This window comes from Centropristis striata, chromosome 10 (assembly GCF_030273125.1).
Source record: "Centropristis striata isolate RG_2023a ecotype Rhode Island chromosome 10, C.striata_1.0, whole genome shotgun sequence".
NCBI classification, from domain to species: Eukaryota; Metazoa; Chordata; class Actinopteri; order Perciformes; family Serranidae; genus Centropristis; species Centropristis striata.
Genome location: NC_081526.1, coordinates 7,882,396 through 7,903,319, shown reverse-complemented (window position 1 = coordinate 7,903,319; position 20,924 = coordinate 7,882,396). Strand labels below are relative to the sequence as shown.

Below are 20,924 nucleotides of genomic sequence, written 5' to 3'. Positions count from 1 at the left end.
AGATTTAGTCTCTTGTGGATATGCAAAACTAGCTATCAGCCCATGTTAGACCCTCAGTTTTATTTAAAAAACAACTGTTTGAGGAGTTGTTTACACATGTAAGTCATTAACTGCACATATTCCATTGTATTTGAAGAGCAGTCATGGGAGGTCAGCTGGGTATGTTGTGAACTAACAAACCAACAATAAGCCAATTGCAGAGATACTTTCTGAGGCCCCCATGTTTGGACTATTGGAACACATCATGACAAACTCTTCCTTTAGCTTTGTTTATTCTTTTGTATAAGACACCATGGGGCACAATCTATGAGAAAGCACAGAGGCGTTTATGCTCAACGCTGTTCATTGCAGTATTCAATCCCAGGGTGTGTACAAACAAACACAATATTTTGTGAATAAGCCAGAAGTAGTAGAGAATAAAGGGAAGAAGGCTGTCTGGCAACAGTAGTAAACACTGATGTAGCTGCAAACATTACATTTTTGTAGCTACTTTATTTATTAATGTTACTGTTGCTTATCTCCAGGTCTTAATTATTGTCTGCCTCTCGATGTGTAACTCATCATCATAGCTTTGACAAAGTGATTTCTCATATTTCTTTTCACCCTCCGGCAAAACGCCTCTTCATTTCCGAGTGTGGTGGCTATCTCTTTCCACAAATGAAAGGACATTTGACTGTCCCTGTGGTGTCTACATGAAGAAACATGCAGATGTTTGCACATCTGCTTGGCCAGTTTTCCATATTGAAATGAAAAAAACACAGCGTGGGCCTAGAGTCGAAAATGTAGAGATGCATGACAAAGTGCCATTACAATGTTTGGACCCTTATGCTGACCCTTGTGATTTAGCCATGTGGGCCACTCCCTCCCTGTGCTATTTGCATTTTTCCCCATAGAAATGTTCTTCCGTCTCTTATTTTGTGTTATCATTTAAGTGTGGTGTAAATTTACTACCTCTCTGAGTGAGAAAAGTGGATTAAGGATCATGTCGAAGTTCCTTTTAGTTTTCTTTATTATCAAACATCAGAATACACTGCTTAGGTACAGCGGAGGAGAACTTTGTCAATTTCAAGGCTGCTGAAAAAGGTGTCCCGAATCCAATGGAGCCCTCAGTTCTCTCTGGCTTTTCTGTCTGTGTGTAAGATCATTTAATTTGAATGTTCCAGCCCATACGCAACCCATGTGTACGTTTTCCCGGGCACAATCACGCTGCTAAGTCTACTTTTTAACCTTAAAAGGATACAATCTATACTTGTATATTTTCAAAAATTCCAACGCCTCTATGTCTGACAACTCCCAGATATCAATGTTCAATATTCTGGTTTGAACCAGTTGTTACATGGAGATGTTCTGAACAAAAGGTCAGATTATGGCTTCTCTTAGTAAAGCAGAACTCTTATATTATATGTAACATAAAATATACCATTTGTGGCATAAAGTATACTACACAAGTCTGCAAAATGGTGGCATAAAAACATCTTTACTTTGCAACCTGTAAACCTAAGCACTTCAGATATGACAAGCAACATTTAAAGCAGTGCACCTGATGCCTGACACTAAAATTTGTCTCTCTAAAACCAAAGGTTGGACTGGAAGACAGTTTAAAAAGTTGATACCTGATTATTTTCTTCATATAAATACTTCCTGCATCATCTTCAAAGAGAAAGTTGCATAACCCATGTATGTGCAATCTCAAGAGGCGTTACTCTACTAAACATGCAGAGCAGTATGCTTGGCATAAGGGAGAAGAAAGTGAAGGGCACGTTGCTTGGCTTTTGAGTGTGTATAGTTAAATGTGTTGATAGAGGTTTTTATTCTATTGACTATTCAAACAGTCTCACTATGAGAGAATAACTTGGCCAGTGACTCTTATCTTGAAAGATTATATTAATGTATTATTTCCCTGTTGCCACAATTGCCATGAAAAACATAAATGTAGTGTAATTTCTATAGCGAAGGTCTCCTTTATTCTGTTTCAACTCCTTTGAATTCATATGCTCCTGCAGTGGCGAACAATCAGCAGCTTGCAGATTCTTTCACTTTGACTAACATAATACATCATATTAGACAGGTAGTTTTTCTCCTAACTTGCGCTTATTATGCAGCTGATCATTGCATTTAATTGGACTGTTTTCACTTTATCCACCTTCGCCGTGTTCTGTGAATTTACTACGGTATAAGCGAAGAAGCAGATTCAAGGGCAATGATCACTTCACATTCGGCTCTGTCAGAATGGAGCTGCTATAATAGACAGCTGCAATGACTGTGATGTGTGATGGTGTAAAATGTAACTGAAGACATAATGCACCTACAAGCTCCTTTTTTACTTTTTTGAGCTTTTTTGAAAACAGCAGGGGCCTTTGACATTTGGCTAAACCTGCAGAAGAACGGTAGTACACGCCTCTGAATATCACAAACACATTTCTGAGTTTTGTTTTCATGGCTTTCTGAGGCAATGAAAAAAGTAAAATCACATTTTCATTCCCATGACTTTTCCATATCCATTTTTTTCTAATGCACTGCACGTGCACACGTTTGAGTTTGCATAGAGGCTCAGATGGACGCCTGTTTGCAACCAATCTTTCTTTCCGGTGCCTTTATCATTCCAGCACAGAGACACAGCAGTGAGACAAGATGGATTCTCCTCACATTGCATCTGCTTCTTTAACGCTTTGTTTTCTGCAGCTGCTCCCTCTGACCCAAGCAACTCTCCTGGCTGTACTATGAGTCACTCACCCCTCTTGAGATTAACTCCCATTCTACTCTCTAAATGTTATTCTTATTTCACTATGTGTGCTGTATGATGTGATTCTATAGACGGCCGGTGTAGTGCAGCTGGCAGGCCACTTCTAAATGTGTAAAGATGTATATTTTATGGAGGACCCATGGTCACATCATGATCCATTATTTAAGAGCAAGTGTATTTTGTACTCCACAGTGTACATCTGCAGTTGCTAGGGGTTCTGTGCAAGAAAAACAATTTAACTCAACTACACTGAACTCAGTGTGATTTGATTTTTTTTAAATCCACATATCTGTGCTAAGGAAGAAAATTGGAGAAAAATTGGTGTGATCTTGGTGTGAACCAGGAAACTGCCACTCTGAGTTGTAACACTACCTGTTGCAATTACGAGTTTAAAAGTGAGTGGACAAGTGGTAATTGTTAGCTAAAAGTAACGGATAAACAGTTTAATTAGCTAAAAAGCATAGACTGTCTAAAATTGTTGACCCATTGGATTGTGGCCATGAGTGCAGCATTGTGGCCGTCTCCATATTGTTTTTTGTTTTTTTACAATCAGTGCATGGGCAGAACAGATCTGAAGATGGAATGCTACTTCATCAGCTAATGCTAACTAACTAGCTTGGTTAGTAAGGGGCAATTGTTTTTTCAAAATAGCAGACTCCTTAATGTCTTTAAGTACAACTGAACCCTGACGACCAAAATATCAACTTGACGAGCTGAAAACATGCTGTAAAAGGACAAAAGTTAAAAATTAAAAAACACACAGAACCCTAGCTGGCACTGACCTGTCAATCATAAGGTAGGCACATGGCTTTCTGACGCAAGAAGAAAAATAAAATCACATTTTCATTCCCCTGACTTTTCCATATCCACATTTTTCTAATGCAGTGCATGTTCATGTTTCAGTTTGTTTAGAGGCTCAGATGGACGCCTGTTTGCATTCAATCTTTCTTTCCGGTGCTTTTATCATCCCAGTACAGAGACAAGATGGATTCTCCTCCCATTGCATCTGCTTCTTTAACGCTTTGTTTTCTGCAGCTGCTCCCTCTGACCCAAGCAACTCTCCTGGCTCTACTATGAGTCACTCACTCCTCTTGGGATTATCTCCCATTCTACTCTCCTAATTTTATTCTTATTTCACTATGTGTGCTGTATGATGTGATTCTATAGACGGTTGGTGTAGTGCAGCTGTCAGGCCAACTCTAAATTTATAAAAATGTATATTTTATGGAGGACCCATGGTCACATCATGATCTGTCATTTAACAGCAAGTGTATTTTGTACCCCGCAGGGTACTTCTGCAGTTGCTAGGGGTTCTGTGCAAAGTTAAACTAATTAACTCAACTTCACTGAACTCATGTGCTTTGATTTTTTTTTTTAAATCCACATATCTGTGCTAAGGAAGAAAAAAGTACAAATTGGTGTGATCTTGGTGTGAAACCAGGAAGCTGCCACCCGGAGTTCTAACACCACCTGTTGCAATTAAGAGTTGGGAAACTTTTCAGTAAGTCAGAATCAGAATCAGAATTACTTTAATAATCCCCAGGGGGAAATTACTTAAATGAGTGGAGAAGTGGACATTTTTAGCTAAAAGTAATGGATAAACAGTTAAATTAGCTAAAAGCATACACTATAAAAATCGTTGATGTAGTCACTGAACATCACCCATTGGTTTGTGGACTCTGCATTTTTATTTTACAACTAGTGCATGGGCAGAACAGATCTGAAGATGGAATGCTACTTCATCAGCTAAAGCTAGCGCTAACCAACTAGCTTGGTGAGCAAGGGGCAATTGTTACTCAAATTAGCAGACTCCTTAATGTCTTTAAGTCCAACCGAACACTGACAACCAAAATGTCAACTTGATGAGCTGAAAACACGCTGTAAAAGGGTAAAAGTTTAAAAATGAAAACACACAGTGCCCTGGCACTGACCTGTCAATCATAAGGTAGGCAGGAAATAAAACATACCCTGCTTTATCGTCCATTTTACTCTAAATGGGACCATAATTTACTAAATGTTTTGATGAAGACTTGAAACTAGCCATAAATACCTTATTAGAATGTTTACTGATCTAATAAATCAAGTGAGTAGGGTCATTTTCCTATTGACTTATATACAAACAGTTGTTTCGCCCCCTGCTGGTCATCAGAAAGAATGCAGGCTTAAGGCTCTTCTTCATTGGTTTCACTTTTCAGGCCTGGTGGTTGCCGTTTGGCTAAAAGTATGCATAAACAGTTTTTCATTTGTTACAATGACATAAATGAACGAATATAATAGAGACTTTTAGCTTCTACCAGTGTTAACTGCTTTAGACTACAGGAGGAGAACAAGATAAAAGATGGCTGTGATCGTACTTGTCAGCTAAGGTATAATAAAGTGCTTACTTGTTATATTTTCTAGCCGTAATTATGCAAATGAAAACCTTCCACCTTTTCATCTTCTCAGTGCCTCCATGGGTTCAGATGAGAGCACATATTGGATGATTTTCGGTCAGTACAGGTCTGGTTCTGACCTCACGGTGAGCGAGGCTGTGCTGCCAGCTCTCGTCTGAGGGACATGTAGTGGGAGGAAATCCAGGGTAATTGATTTCAGAGTGAGCTTGCACCCTTCTGTTTTGGAAAGGGCAAGGCTGTCACACAGACCACAGCTTCTTCCTGAGATCCACAGATTGGCCATGCAAAGATGGCTGGCTGGGCTCATGTGTCTGGACACAGATGACATTACTGATCAAAAGACAGTGACTCAGTTTCAGAGTGAGCTCCAAATCTGATGCACAGTATCATGATTGTAGAAGGGTATTGCAAGTAAAATAAAAATGGATGATTAAGATAACTAGTTAACATTTCATGCATGAGCCGTTCATTCCAATTTATCACCAAAAGACAGACTCTTCTCCAATCATCAGCTGTTTGTTCTGCAGTGTTCTGGCTGCTGTAATTAGCAGGCATTGTTCTTGGTGTAACTGTTCATTCAAGCCTTTTATTTTGTCCTTGCTTTCATTTTGCCTCCCACTTACATCTCACTCCCAGGCATCTTTGATGAGCGATTATGCTTTCCACATTTGTAAATAAAGCCTGGAGGGAGGACAGATTGTTGCAACATGCTCAGGTGGGAAAGGCATGAGCAGCCCGACAGGACAGTCGAAAGAAGACATATTTCATAAGACAAAATCTAATTCTTCATTTCCTGCTCTACTTTGCAATATAAATAGCACTTTTACAGATAATTGTATACTGCTGTGCAAAGTTTGGAATCACCTGTCATGTTTTTCTTCTTCCTTCAATAATGGCTGTTATAGCTTACATAAAAACAGTATAATTCAGTCACCAAACATATCATTATTAACATTTGAAATTGTTGTGGCCCAAAAAGAATAGTAATTACATGATTAAAACATCAGTTCAGTCGATGTCCCTACAGTGTTGCAACAAAGGGGGAAAATACTGTTGTAACCATGTTTTTCTCCAAATATCATTTGATTTTTAATTATTGTCCAGTCCAGAAAAGCACATAATCATTATTGAACCACCATGATGCTATTAATTTCTAAATATTTTGGAAATCCCTTTTCCTTTGGGCTCTCTGCAGTCTACTCAGTAGTTAGATTAAATAGGTTTAAACTGTGATTTGTCAGTCCATAATATCTTCAGTTGATATTCCCTGATCCAATTCCAATATCACTACCCCTAGACTAAGATTTTTGTTGTGCAGTTCTGAGCATGCCTGTTGATTCCAGCATGCTGTATGCATTATTTACCACTTTACACTAAAACTTTTCTCTATTTAAATCTGCACACATTTTGTTGCTAAAGTTCTCGTTTATTTTACCAATGACTGGTAATTTATTCTATTCTTATTTAACTGTCGCTCAGAGGTATCTTTGTCTCTCGCCGCTCTTTTAATTGTCAGTCTGATTGAACCATTGTAAAGTGTTTTATTCTCCATGTACAACCCTTCATACAAATTAACATTGTATAACCTAAAAGCATGAAAGACTATTCACAAGTAGAGTGGTCCTCTCAGCCATCTAAGTGTACCAAGTCAAGCTTCTGTGGCAGGAAATTCCAAACACCTTCTTTCAGTAATCAGATATTCTCTGACACTGTGTGTTAGCAGATTCCCTGTCACTGAGTGTTAGTGACTAGCAAGTACAACTCTTCATCTGGAGATTGAACGGACACGGTACAGTCTCAGTGGTTGAGACAGTGCGTGGGCTACACAGTGTTTCGGCTGACAACTCGGAGGAGTTAATTGCTCAAATGTGTATAATTTTTCCTCTGCAGAATGATGTACCTGTTACGGACCGCAGGAAAATTCTTATTGTGCCAGCTGTGGAAATACAAAGATAATTGCATAGTTACATTTTTCTCATCTCTTAATGGGCATTAGTTCTTGTCCCTTTAAAGATTCAGTAAATCTTACGTGTCATTAATGTCACCCAGTAGAGTGGTGCCGCATATGGAGGAGTGGTGCAGTTGTTATAAATACACCACTCATTCTCTCCAGTTTGCTGCTCCAGTTCACAGCAATGGTATTAATTCAAGATTTGCATGAAGTCATACCTAATCTGTTTCACTCATCTGTTATGTATCTAAAGTTTGTCATTAAATGTCCTGCAATGAAAAGTGACGATGATGGCTCCTGCAGCACCTCCCCGACAGAAGACATCACGATCACTGTACAGTTACATTAACAAAGGCTCTGAGCAGGCTGCAGTGTGCAGATAAAAGGCTATCATTCTTTTGTTATTCTGACATCTCTGCAGTCATTTTTGTGCTGCCACGAAAAAAGGATGGTGTCCCATTTCCTTTTGAATTCACAGAAAATGAGATTCCAGTGACAAATTACTATAGACTGTACATAATGACCGTTTTATTCCCTTTGTGCTCCCTGAAATGCCTTTTCACCTACGCCTAAACAGGAAACACATACAAATGCATACAGCCACTGTGGCTCTTACTGAGTTCACAGTGGATCTATAAAGATGCATTTCAGATTACCTTAGGTGACCACTGCACTTGAACTTTAGACTTTTGTGTCATAAAACTTAAGAGGGAAAACAAAGATAGTGTAATCTGTCACATGTTAATGTGTATGTCTGAACAAATATGTTTTCTACAAACCCACCCAACAGGTTGTTTACACATCCCATGTCTCAATGTTACAAGCATCAAACATGCAGGTATCTTATCTGGGCCAGGCTGGAGTTTGATGGATGGTTTAATTATGTGCGCTTGTTTTTCAGTATTTTTTTTCCAAACCTTCTTTAATTTCATTTTTAGAGGCAGAGAAGGGGAGAAAGATGGGGAATGACATGCAACAAAGGCCTCCAGCTGGACTCAAACCAGAGCTGTTGTCATTACTGCAAATGGTCAGCTTTTATGTTAGAGCCCCCCGGTCAGCAGGACACTCAGATATATGGTTAGTTGTGTTGTTCCTGGGAAAACAACAACGCGATTTTCATAAAACTTTGTGGAAGGGTGTAGCATGGGGCAAATAAGAACCCATTAGAGTTTGGGGCGGATCTGATTCATGGGGCAAATTAATTTTCACTTTTGTTTAGCATTGCAAGATATGGGTACGAGTTTCCTTATTATATTTCATGGCTCACCTGATCCAGTTGCACCTCAGTGTCACACAAGCAATAGAAACAGCATTCAATGTGTTGTTTTACCATCTACCAAATAAAATACAACACATTTTCTGTGTGCACTCTCATGAATTCCATTCTAGTTTAAAATGTGTTCAAAGCATTATATGAGCTCTCTCTATACACTAGTGGTCAAAAGTTTTAGAACACACCAACTTTTTCAGAATTTAATTGAAAATTATGCAGTTTAATGTCTCAGTGTACTCTGAAATGAATGCACATTTGCAACATTTAAAATTCTTTATTGAGCATGATAGTGTTTTGAAAGTTAAAAAAAAGATTCAAAATCACATTTTATGTTGGACTAAAGGACTAAAAAAAGACACAAAATGACCAAAAAAAGACAAAATGACTTACAAAGACATGAAAAGAATTCAAACATGGACAAAATAGCCCAAGACTCCATAGAGTTAAGTTGTTAACCCACTTCTTGTTCCCTGAAAAAAGGCCTACTTGTATAATTCTGAAATGTACATTATTTTTCAGTTTTGGTTAACCTTACCTTTTTTTATTTACCTCTGGCAGTTCACCACTTACCTTTGTACCCTTTCAAGCTGTTCATTTGACTTGAACTGCTTGAATTTCAATAAAAAACTGGAAAAATTGTGGTGTTCTAAAATTTTTGACCGGTAGTGTATATAAACAAAGTTGTTAAAGCCTAAATACTCATGGACAAACACTGCTCATGTCTCAACTTTTCATAGTTTATTTATACACTGTAGGTATTGTCCTAAGAATAATGTAAAAAAATAATGTTGCAAGTAAAGATCCCCATCATAAACGCTGGAGAATTTTATAGTAGGCTTGTTTTTGTTTAATGTGCTGAGGTTTTGTATAGGTCTGGTGTTTTGCTTTGGGCAACACTGGTAGTTATTGGAATCATTACCTTGCCCTTTCACAATCACAAAATTATATTATGTGAGGAAATAATGGAAACAACAGCAACATTAACGGGCGAATATTAACATATTAACACCCAAAGGAGCAGCAGGCCTAACAGACAGAGCGCTGGAAAGCAGCTTAATGTAGCAGGATAAATATTGACACACTGCTGTCACCATCATTACTCAGTCACTGCTGACTGTCACCACTCTGGATTGCTCTTCTGGTTACGGAAATTGCATATTGAACCCAGTTTCTGGAAAATCAAACCCTAAATGTCAGCACGAGAGAACATTTTGATTTCTAAAGAAGAAGCATATTGCATCTCAAGCGTCAACACTGTCAAATGGAAGTGGATTAGAGGCTGGATTGTTTCAAGTCCTCTCTCGAACACACAGCTGCTGCTTTTTCTCAGGCGGACATCAAGTATGATTGACTTGATGATACTGCTGGTGTTAATGTGTGTGAGGCCATGTTAATTTGCAGTTCATTCCTTCGGGGATTCCTAAGCTCTCTGCTGATAGATTTGTGAATCCGCCAGCCCGGTCGGAATGCAACACTCTAATACTCGGCACGCCGCAGAGAGGCTGCTGCATAACGAACCTGTCACTCACGCCCCAGCAAATGTTGGACTGTGTGTGTGTGTGTGTGTGTGTGTGTGTGATAAGTTTAGACCGTCTGTTTCCAGATGTCTAGCTGGGTGAGTGAAGTGAAGAAAAGAGAGAAGAAGGGACATATTTGACAATCAGTTCAGTTCAGTTCATCTTTATTGTTCGACTCAAAGTCCATTAGAAAGACAATAACAATGTTCGATGTTCCGTCAAAACAATTGAACACCATGACAACCTTTTACACAACCTCGTAGTTTCATAAAAAGCCTTTTGAATAATTTTAACATTATTGTGTCCAAAGGGAAATCTGTCTTGCAGCCAGATAAAAAATAGAATCCAACCCCATCAGCCAGCAGTGGTTAAATGGGAAGCTAATCATCAGTTGTATCATCCTGAGCGTTTAACAGTCTGGTGGCCTGAGAAATAAAGGAATTATTCCGCTTTTTAGACCTGGCCTTTGGAGGTGTTAATGTCCATCTGGAGGGTAGGAGCTCATATACAGAGAATGGAGAGGACACTGTGAAATATCTCAAGCCTTAAAAATTGCTCTCTTACAAAAGATATAAGACAGATCAGGCAGTTTAACACCAATGATCTTACCGGCTATAAAATCGACGATCATAAAGAAGTCCATGTTGATAGCTTGGAAATACAGTTCTTAAAATACTTTAACTAAAAGTTACTGCTCAAAATAGTTGGATGGACATTAATGTGAAAGGTTTATCTTGACTTTTTGGAATTATGTATGATACTTTTCCTGAGTTGCTGCATAAAGACAGAATTCTCCTCCCGAGAATAAGTTCTGTTTGTTATAGAGTTCAAACACAAGGCTTTTCTTTATAATTCAGTGCTTTGACGGATCCTGAGGGGATCTAACACAAGTGTGAAAGGAAGTTTTTAACACCTCTTCCAGAGTTCATGGCACAGTTGCCACCATGGCAGTGGGGCTCAGCTGGTTGTCTCCCTGTGAATGATTCTTTCAAGACAGCTGTTAACGGACAATAACCTGCTTTTTGTTTCCCCCTGGTGTGTATTTGCATGTGTGTTTGTAGCTGCAGCAGTGGCGGGCCCAGCAGGAGGAGGTGGCGAAGCTGGAGGCAGCTATAGCGGCAAGACAACAAGAGGAGGAAGAGTCGAGGCTGAAGAGGGAGCAGGAGAAGGAGTCAGCCGTCAGATCACAGCAGAAAGAAAAAGTAAACATCATCAGAGTTAATGTTTATTATGCCTATTATTTTTTTTACTGCAGTACTTGATTAATATCAGCATTTATGCATATTTTCACACACACATGCATAAATAGTATTCCTAATGCAATGAAACATACATTTTAGGGAACATAAAACCCCATGAATATCATGTAATCAAATTTAGATCATTATATATATAGATTATTATATTTATATATGAGACAATTGTATGTTTTAGCTGGGTTTTTTACTTTCCTGTCTCATTTTCATCTTCCAGCCTTTTTTGGTGGCATCGCTCTATTCTTGGGTCTGTGCCAGAGTATTTGCACCCGGCACAGCACCTGCCCTTTTGTAGTGTTTAGAGAGCAATACCGGTGTTTAACAGTAATGATCAAGTGGGATTCATCATTTAGCACACTTGGGTGAAAGCAGATACGGATGATTAAGAAAGTCTGGTGCATCTTAAGCTGACTTCTCTTTTTTTTCTCTTAAGAGAAAATAAAAGGAAATTTAAGAGAATTTTGCAGCTTTAGTTACAGTCTCTGTGAAAACATGTTGTGATCAAACCAACTTAAATTCAAATATTAGTATAAAGTCAATATTCTTTCTAGATGACTGATTTTTTTACTGTGCTCACAACATCCATATGTTGTGAGCATACCATTGTAACCTTATTACCATGCATTCAAGTTCATCTTGAGGAGACAATTAACTAAAGATTCATATGCTTCTTTATCAAGCAGCTATTGGCAGCAGTCATAAGCAGGAATGACCTGCTGTATATTTTAATGCACAATAGCTATAGATGGTTTCCCGTCTAAACAGTCATATTAGCCGTGTCTCCTTTATGGGGAATAGTGGCCGCTGGGAAAGTCTCAGGCCACGCCCTCTCAAATGTCCGCTCCCTCTGTGTGTCTCCATTACAAAAAAGGCCCCCAGAGGGATTTACAAGAATCCGGAGGTGACGTATTCGATCGTCACTTAATCGCTTAGCGACAGTTTCGACTGCGATCCATGATCACCTACGTGACGGATTAAACACGGTAGAAGCCACTGTGGCTGCTGTCGCTAACTGTGCACAATGTCCGCGGCTGATCATAAACAAAGCAGCATGGCTAATTATGCACATAGTCTCCGCTGATCATAAACATTGTAATGGTGAATTAACCGGCATTGCTAACTGTGCACAGAATGTCCGGTGCTTGTTGTAAACAAACAGAGATCGCTAAGTGAACACCTCCTGCAGCAGCAGCAGCACATACACACTGTACTGCTACAGAGCTAACTGTTAGCCTGTTAGCAATTTGCAGACTGGACTCTAAGGAGTTAACATCCCCTCCGGCTCTGTGACTGCAGCTGGGAGAGACTGCTGCAGGAGGACTGTGCCGCTTCGACTCGTTCTTACTTTTACTCTTACTTAAGATTAAGAACGAGTCTCCAAAAGTCTCCAATAACACCAGAAAAAGAAAAGTCGCTAAATGTAGTGACAAAGTCGCTAAGTTGGCAACACTGCTTTACAGGCTTTTACAAATGACGCGTGTTGTTGTGGCGTCCAGTACTACGTCACATCCTACTTAGCGTTCTCAGCAACCAGGTTTTTCTCAGGGGAGAAAAACGTTCCTGCTCTTTGACAGGGCCAAAAAACAGAAATAACAGAAAATGTTGGTGTGTTTAATGACTAACTTCTCATTAAAAATAATATGGCTGACACTTTTATATGACCATTTTGTATTAGATAAATAAAAATATGTAATCTGTTGGGATACCAGGGGCCCTATATAGAATAAAGCCATATTTCCATACCATTTAATAAGGTTTTTGAATGTACTGCAGCCATTGGGTAAAATTAAGCTAACTTTAAGTTGCCTCCTATTGCTTCCCTGAAGGTTTAAATTTCAGGCACACATGGAGATTAAATTAAAAGCATACGTTGTTACAATTATCTGGGTATTTTGATCATTTAATTTAGTTATTGTCCTCATAGATACAACAACTCCACTATGTGTGTGTGTGTGTGTGTGTGTGTGTGTGTGTGTCTGACTGTTTAATTAACTCTCTCCTCAGGGGTCTGCTTGGAGACCATGGGCAACCTGAGACACTGTCTGATTAATGAGAGCATTTAGGCTGCATTGGATTCCATATAATTTAGCACAATAGTCTGCCAGACATTGAAATATCATCTTGTTCTTTCTATTTACACTTATCTGATTCCTGCTCTGTCACAATCAATAGGACATCACGATCCTGAGACTTCTGTGGGAGTCAAATTAGTGGGAGTGTGGCGGCTGTTCTTGCGGCGGTTGTTAACTTTTTGTCGTTATTCTTTGTAAATTGTTGTTTTTCCTCGAGGTCAGACAGTTTTATTTAAAGCAGCAGACGAGGAGGGAGATGCTGGAGCGGAGGGATCAAGAGAGACTCGCTAATCTGAGGAGCCTCATGGAAGAGCAGGCGAGCCGAGATAAAGAGAGGTGAGTATTGCACCATGGGACCTTGAGTTTTCAAAGAGATACTGAAAAAGTTGTTAAGAGATAATCAGGAACCCTAAAAATACTTAATTACCTGTTATAAGACTGACATGACATATACAACCTTTTACAATGACAGTTTTACTACATTATGTATATTTATGTTTTTATTAACATAGCCAATATCAGCCTTGGTTTATTTTTGTAACGTAACAGCTATTTTACTTCTCAGGAGCTCAGCCGTATCCGAAAAGAATGACCCTTGTGAAGTCAACAAAGTTATCTGAGTTTGTAGGGAAACTGGAGGCCATAAAACGAGGAATGCAGCTAACCATTAGTGTAATGAAATGTAAAGAATAGAATAGAATAGAATAGAATAGAATAGAATAGAATAGAATAGAATGCCTTTATTGTCACTATACACATGTACAATGAGATTTGAGTGCTGACTCCAAAAAGCAGTGTGACAATAAATAAAATACATAAAAATATACAATATATAAACATACACACACTTAGGCAAGTAAATGTAAAGAAAAAAAAAGATATAATGTAAAACATAGGCAAGGAAGAGAGGTAAGGTAGGCAGATATGATGCTATTTAGTGTTCATAAATATATTGCACATTGAAGGACAATTTATTGCACAAATTATTGCACATTGCCAGTTTTAGTATTTAAAAAAGAGATATTTCCATTGGAGATATTTCCTTGCAAACTTTGTGTAAACATGTTTATTTGTGTGGGTGTTGAGTTCGAATATCAATAATCATCAGATAAAATGGAAGGTTGGTGGTTCAATCCTTAGACATGGTAATCTACATGTTTTAGTATCCTTAGGCTAGTTACTGAACTCTAAATTCCTCCTGATAGCTGTCTTATTGGTGTGTGAATGTTTATCTTGTATGGCTCCTGCCGCCAATGTATGAATTTGTGGGTGGACAGCTCTTTGTTTTGAGTCGTTTGTTTTACAAATGCAGTCCGTTTATCATTTGAAACACTGTGTTTTAGCCTGGAAAAATAGAAGATTCTGCATTTAAAACATCCAGTTCAGTGGTATTTGCTTAGCATTTCTCTGCAGACACTTACAGAGACTGACATTAATACCAGATAATGGTGTTGACATTGGCCGTGAGAATGAACCCAGGCAGAAATGAGAATGGGAGTCATGTGGGGCTGAAAAAAGCGATAAAAACAGATGATGGGAGAGGAGCTGCTCTCTGGCAGCTCCATAAAACCTTCCACAGCCCGGAGGCCTGCTGTGTCAGGAGCGATAGGTAATGTCGGTCTAGGCGGTGGCAGAGGAAGAGAGAGGGCTGTTCAGGTCTGATGTCCACACCTTCTGTGCCCCCTCTAGGGTGCAGTTTCGGGCAGATATGTTGAAGCAGCGAAGGGAGGAGAGAGAGGCGCGGGAGCTTGAGCGGCAGAGAGAAGAGGAAGAGAAACAGAATCGTCTGGAAGTCCTCAGAAAGCAGGTGGATCTGCTCTTAACACTTAATCTGCTGGTTTAAATGACCCACAAGGGAGGAGCTGGACTCCTTATCTGAGTGGAGACATCACTGCCACCTTATGGCACCAAGTAAAAAGACACTTGTATGGTATCACTATATTAAATGTGTGTTTTTTTAACCTATTTATCTTAGGTAGCAGTGGTGGCAGAGACAGACCCAGAGAGGATGATGGCAGATACAGAGGCTTGGAGGAGTCGGCACTTGAATGTAAAGGAGTTTGAGCTGCAGAGACCTCTCTACAGTATTAACACGTACACAGACACACAGGTGAGGCATGATTACATTTACCCCCCGATAACCTTTAGCTTTTGTTTGAGTTATTACAAGGTCATTTGCTCTAATTTCCTTATCTTTGCTCTGCAAATTATGAGCTTACAAGGCCTCTTTCCCCAGTTTTTCTTGGCCTTGTTCAACCGATTATACAATGTTCATTTTTATCTAAGGTGAGACTGACCCGTGACCCGTGCAGTCCAGTAAAATTATGCAATCTGGGTGGCTGGTCATACAATATTTGTCTTCAGAGACTTGTATACACAGCCTTGAACGTTGGGACGCCTGGTGAAATGGCTTACTGTGTCTGTGGTTTTGTCATCATAGTTAGGATTTGCCTATTGTGTAACACAGGCAATGACTAATGATTGTCAAGCTGTGCAAATCCTCTCCTCCAATACCAAACTGTGAAGGATTACTGATTAGTCTTGTTTCCAGCAATAAATACGTAGTTAACCATGAAAAGACACCATAGTAACATAGTGGGTGTGAGCTAGTGTGGAACAGCTGGATATGTATTATTTACTGTGGAGTTTTTTTACATCTGTTTTCCAGATCGTGTCTGATCCAAGAGTGCGGGTTGAGCAGGCTCTGCGGGAGGCTGGTCTGCACCACAGCCGGTATGCCAAAGAGGTTTTGTCTGTTATCACGCCCCTGAAACCACCTAGACGAGATACCAAATCCATAGTTAAATTCTGACTTGGGGCTTCTTCAAGTCCAACCCTTATTCTGCTATTCAGCATTATATTAAAGTGGAACTATTACGCTAATGTTTCAGGTTCATACTTGTATTTTGGGTTTCTACTTGAGCATGTTTACATGCTTTAATGTTCAAAAAACATCTTGTTGTCCTTTTATTGTCCATGTACACACCTGTATTCACTGTCTGTCTGAAACGATCTGTTTTAGCGCCTGTCTCTTTAAGCCCCCCTACCAAATGAGCCTTTTCTGCTTCGATTGGTCAGCTTTTCCGAGTCTTCTGCATTTGCACTCTAAGCATCTCTGCACCATCATTGCAGCCGGGGAATGACTGTAAGGGCACTATAGGGGCACTTTCTACCCTTATGTGCATGGTATTTGGTTGTAGTAATTGTGACAAGTGCTGTTTAGCGATTAAAATAATGAATCTAATTACATGCATTGTGATTAATTAATGCATATTAATCCCATATGTCAATATTTGCTGTGAGAAGCATTTAAAAATATTCATATGACATAAACTGTTCAACATCTCTGTTATTTCTCGTACATCAGTCTGCTTTTAAACGCTTTGGCGTGACTGCTCGCTCAGTTTAGTGTCATGTGGGCTGTGCTAGGGCTGACCTCTGGGCTAGCTGCTAAGTGCTTTGCATTGAGGTGATAGTTCAGGCTTCAAGTTCTCCAATGGTATGGAAATTATTTACTGCAGATGTTGCAAAAACACTGCTGCTAACAGTTCTAGCTGGGTGTTTTCTTCCATCCCAGAATCGCCCTTTAATGTTTTATTTTGAAAGCCCTATATTTGTGACATCATAACCATACAGAAGTCCTGACAGCCTGTTTAAATACACAGTTTATGAATAGAGTGAAAAGTGTTTATGTTTCTCTGTGAATTGAGCATTTTGATACTTTCACAATATTTATAAAGCACCCAGACCTTCTTTGCTTTTTCACTTTTTACAATAAATGACCTTTAAATGCAAACATGACATTTAAATTTGCTGCAATATCTAAGAATCGTATTTACAGTTGGACAGATTACATCCTTTTCAACAACTGCTGTACTGATATACACTAGCTATAGTATTGACCACCAAGTGACACAGTGCAATAACTGTTATTGATTTTATTAAAGGTTTTATACTCTACAGCACCTCATGAGAAATACAGTATTACAGCGTGATGATAAACATACTTCCAACAAATGAAAATGACCTGCACATTTATCAACATTTATTGACCGCTTACGTAACTTTCAGGATTTTTTTTTTTTTACATAAACAAGCCACATTTAGAAGCAACTAAATGTGATGTAACTCTTTGCTCATCTGATGACACATCCATCACTGAATACATTGTAGGAGGACCCACTTCAGCTTCTTAAATCATAAAACAAATCATGAAGGAAGACTAAGTTCTTCCTTTCCGAGCTAACAAGCATATATGAAGAAAAACCTTTATAAAAGACAACTTTCTTTAGAAAATTATTGTTATCTTACATAAATACCAGAGTATTAAATATTAAAAGACACAACACATACTTACATATACATGTGCAACATAGAAAATATTTTAGCTTCATCAATGAAATCAAAACAACTTTTTAAATAAGTGTCTAATACACATATTAACATGCAGAGTACAGTATAGATATATGTATATACATATCCACATATTGGCTATATACACTCTATTTGAGAGGCTGGGGTTGGAATGGGGACGTAGGCTTCTCAGACACTCTGTGCCAGGCGTTTCTTGATAAAGTGGGACACCAGGGCCTGAGGTCTCTGCTGGTACTCTACCAGAACATCATGAGGGGAGGTGATCTGGTCTCCCTCGAAGCGGTTCAGCAATGCAACACAGACCACAGCCGCTGGAGAGAAAATGGAGATTATCAGTTATATAATACATGCTAATGCCCTCTTCGGGTCAGATCATAAATATGTAGAAGCAAGATATCTGTCTATTCCAGGGGTCTCAAACTCGCGTCCCTTGTGACGATATTTTGTGGCCCCCACCTTGATATGAAAGTTTAATGTGAGTTTTATATGAATAACACTTTACCATGTTGTGTGTGGAAGGTCCCTTTAATTACTTTTTTTGGTAATTTTGTGCCTTTTTGTAATCATTTTGTGTCTTTTTTTTATAATTTTGTGTCTTTTTTAATAATTTTGTGTCTTTTTAAAAAATAATTTTGTGTCTTTTTTGGTAATTCTGCCTCTTTTTTGGTAATTTTGTTTCTTTTTTAAGTAATTTCGTTTTTTTCTGTCATTTTGTGTCTTTTTTGGGTCATTTTGTGTCTTTTTCTAAATAATTTTGTGTCTTTTTTGGTAATTCTGTGTATTTTTTGGTCATTTTGTGTCTTTTTTGTCATTTTGTGTCTTTTTTAAAGTAATTTAGTGTTTTTTCAGTCATTTTGTGTCTTTTCTTAGTAAATTTGTGTCTATTTTTGGTCATTTTGTGTCTTTTTTAAAGTAATTTAGGTTTTTTTCTGTCATTTTGTGTCTTTTTTTTAGTAATTTTGTCTTTTTTTGTCATTTTGATACTGCCTCCAGCGGCCCCCAGGTAATTTGAGTTTGAGACCCCTGGTCTATTCTGAATTGTGAATGTGAATGTTTCACTTTTTTAACAATACCTTTGAGGCCACAGACACGGCACATAGCAGCAAATACTGTGGACTCCATTTCAATATTCCTCACACCGGCATCGTAAGCTTTCCTCAGATACTCCAGCTTTTCTTCATGAGAGAATGAGCAGAGAGCTCCGTCAAGTCTGCCTTGACCTAGAGAGACAAAGTAGAGGATTTGTCACAACCTGACCAATGGTTTTAACCTGCTGTAGTTCTTCGAATATGATCACAAACAATCTGAGCACGAGATGCCGTCTATACCTTCATAGAAGTCATGGGTACACATGGTGTTTCCAATCACTGCCGGGATGTTTTCGAGCTCAGAGGAGCACTGCATCAGCTCGTTGGCCACTCCCTCGTCCAACTCGGTGCTCCTGGTGATGACTTTACCCAGAACCACCTGCTCAAACTGGGGACGGAAGGAGTAGTCCACTGCTTTATCCGTGACCACCACTGTCCCCGGAGCCAGACCTAGAGAAGACACCAAGCAGATATTTGAATCGATTTAGTTTTAAAGGAGTAATTCAGGTTGTCATGAGACTTCACTGCAGTACTTGTATTAAAAATCATGCTTTTGATAGGCTACCACTGCAAAAAGAAAAAAAAAGGCTTCGCCACACAAAATAGGACTTTTTTTTGTTTTTATGTATTTTTTTATTTTAATTATGCCATAACACACACAGCTTGAGGACAATTAGATTTTCTTCCCTGTTGTTTCACCTGTGAAGCCTTTGGTTGAAAATCTAATCATCTGATGTTGTTTTTACTTTTGATTCTATCAAACAAACAAGTTAAGCAATTGTATCAGTGGTGGAATGTAACTAAGTAAATTTACTCAGGTACTGTACTTAGTACAATTTTGAGGTATTTGTACTTAACTTGACTATTTCCATTTATGTAACTTTATACATTTACTCTACTGTATTTTCAAGGCAAATATTGTACTTTCTACTCCATTACATTTAGCTCCCAGCTTTAGTTGCTTTTCAGGTCAAAATGTTAAATAAAAACCACCTCATAACAGTATATTAAGTAGTTAAAATCAGTCATACTGTACATTGACAGCAGAAAAGTGCATTTTACATAAATGCATCAATAATAATTAACCAATAATATAATTGGAATATATAAAATAATCTAAGTGGGTCCATGCTGCATAACGAGTACTTTTTGATGCTGCTACTTATGTACTTTTACTTGAGTAAATTTTGAATGCAGGACTTTTACTTGTAGTGGAGTAATTCCGCAGTGTGGTTTTAGTACTTTTACTTAAGTAAAGGATCTGAATACTTCCTCCACCACTGGATTGTATAGTTTTAAATGTGACATTTCAACAATAGCACCAATTGGAAATTATTTTTAATACTTGCAAATAAAAAATGCAATGCTCTTACCGACTCCACCGGATGTCCCAAGGCGAAACAGGACGACATCACGGCACTGAGCGTGGTGCAGCAGTTTGATGAGCTCGTGCAGCATGATGGAGATGGAAGGGACGCCCATGCCGTGCTGTGATGGAAACCACACCAGAATAGAAACTATTTAAAAAACTGTAGACATAAAGCCCACCAGGAACAGTATATATATCGTTGTTCTGAAATACTCACACTTATAGAGAGCACCGGTCCCACTTTATACATGCAGTAGCGATCTGTTCCCTCACAGATATCTTTGATTTCCTCTGGGTTTCCAGGCAGTTCCAGCTCCTGGTGCATGAAGTGGGCAAAAGCTTTCATCCGATTTGCGCTGCCTCCAACACACACAAACTATAGGAAATGTAAAAAAAAAGAGGACAAATCAAATCTGTTTCTAACTTTTCAGATTGTAAACCCTATTATTTGTGTTATATGTTGTATTATTTCTCAGCATTTCTCAAACCTTAATATCTCCGAACATATCTGGAAGGTTGTGAGTCTTGGTGCTCAAGCTGAAGTGGTAGAGAATATCCTCCTCCATGGTGTCCAAGTAGGGGTTTTTCACTTGGACTTGTTGTCTACAAGTAGTATCGTACAACATATTAATAAAGAAACAGATCAGATCAGACCAGAAATAGTCAAATGAGGTTCCCAAAGACTTACTTGATATATTCATTGTGGTCATTCCCCACACAGTTCAGTAAAATCGGTGCCATGACTGCAGGTGATGCTTAGAAAAAGTTAAAAATGTCTTCAAAAGTTCTGTAAAACCTCTAAATTCTTGTTGCGGCTGATTCAGAATAAGAGCTACGTCTGACTGCAGAGCTGATATAGCGGTGACCTCTGACCCCGGCACTGATTGG

At 38.7% G+C, this 20,924-nt stretch overlaps 2 protein-coding genes across 2 annotated transcripts in view; one reads left to right on the top strand and one right to left on the bottom strand.

Moving 5' to 3' along the window:
• LOC131979143 (coiled-coil domain-containing protein 148-like) overlaps positions 1-16,768 on the top strand; it is a 36,752-nt gene extending 19,984 nt beyond the window's left edge. The window contains exons 11-15 of the mRNA XM_059343063.1: positions 10,939-11,079; positions 13,423-13,541; positions 14,895-15,012; positions 15,181-15,315; positions 15,874-16,768. Coding sequence (XP_059199046.1) covers positions 10,939-11,079; positions 13,423-13,541; positions 14,895-15,012; positions 15,181-15,315; positions 15,874-16,017 — 657 coding nt within the window. The 3' untranslated portion in view covers positions 16,018-16,768. The remainder of the gene's footprint in view (positions 1-10,938; positions 11,080-13,422; positions 13,542-14,894; positions 15,013-15,180; positions 15,316-15,873) is intronic.
• Positions 16,769-17,123: 355 nt separating this feature from the next.
• Positions 17,124-20,867, bottom strand: upp2 (uridine phosphorylase 2). Its single transcript, XM_059343024.1, has 7 exons — positions 20,725-20,867; positions 20,525-20,639; positions 20,254-20,412; positions 20,041-20,155; positions 18,908-19,117; positions 18,653-18,799; positions 17,124-17,890 (listed from the first exon to the last, which is right to left on the bottom strand). The coding sequence occupies exons 1-7, from the start codon at positions 20,775-20,777 to the stop codon at positions 17,748-17,750; spliced, it is 942 nt and encodes a 313-aa protein (XP_059199007.1). The 5' UTR covers positions 20,778-20,867; the 3' UTR covers positions 17,124-17,747.
• Positions 20,868-20,924: the final 57 nt, after the last annotated feature.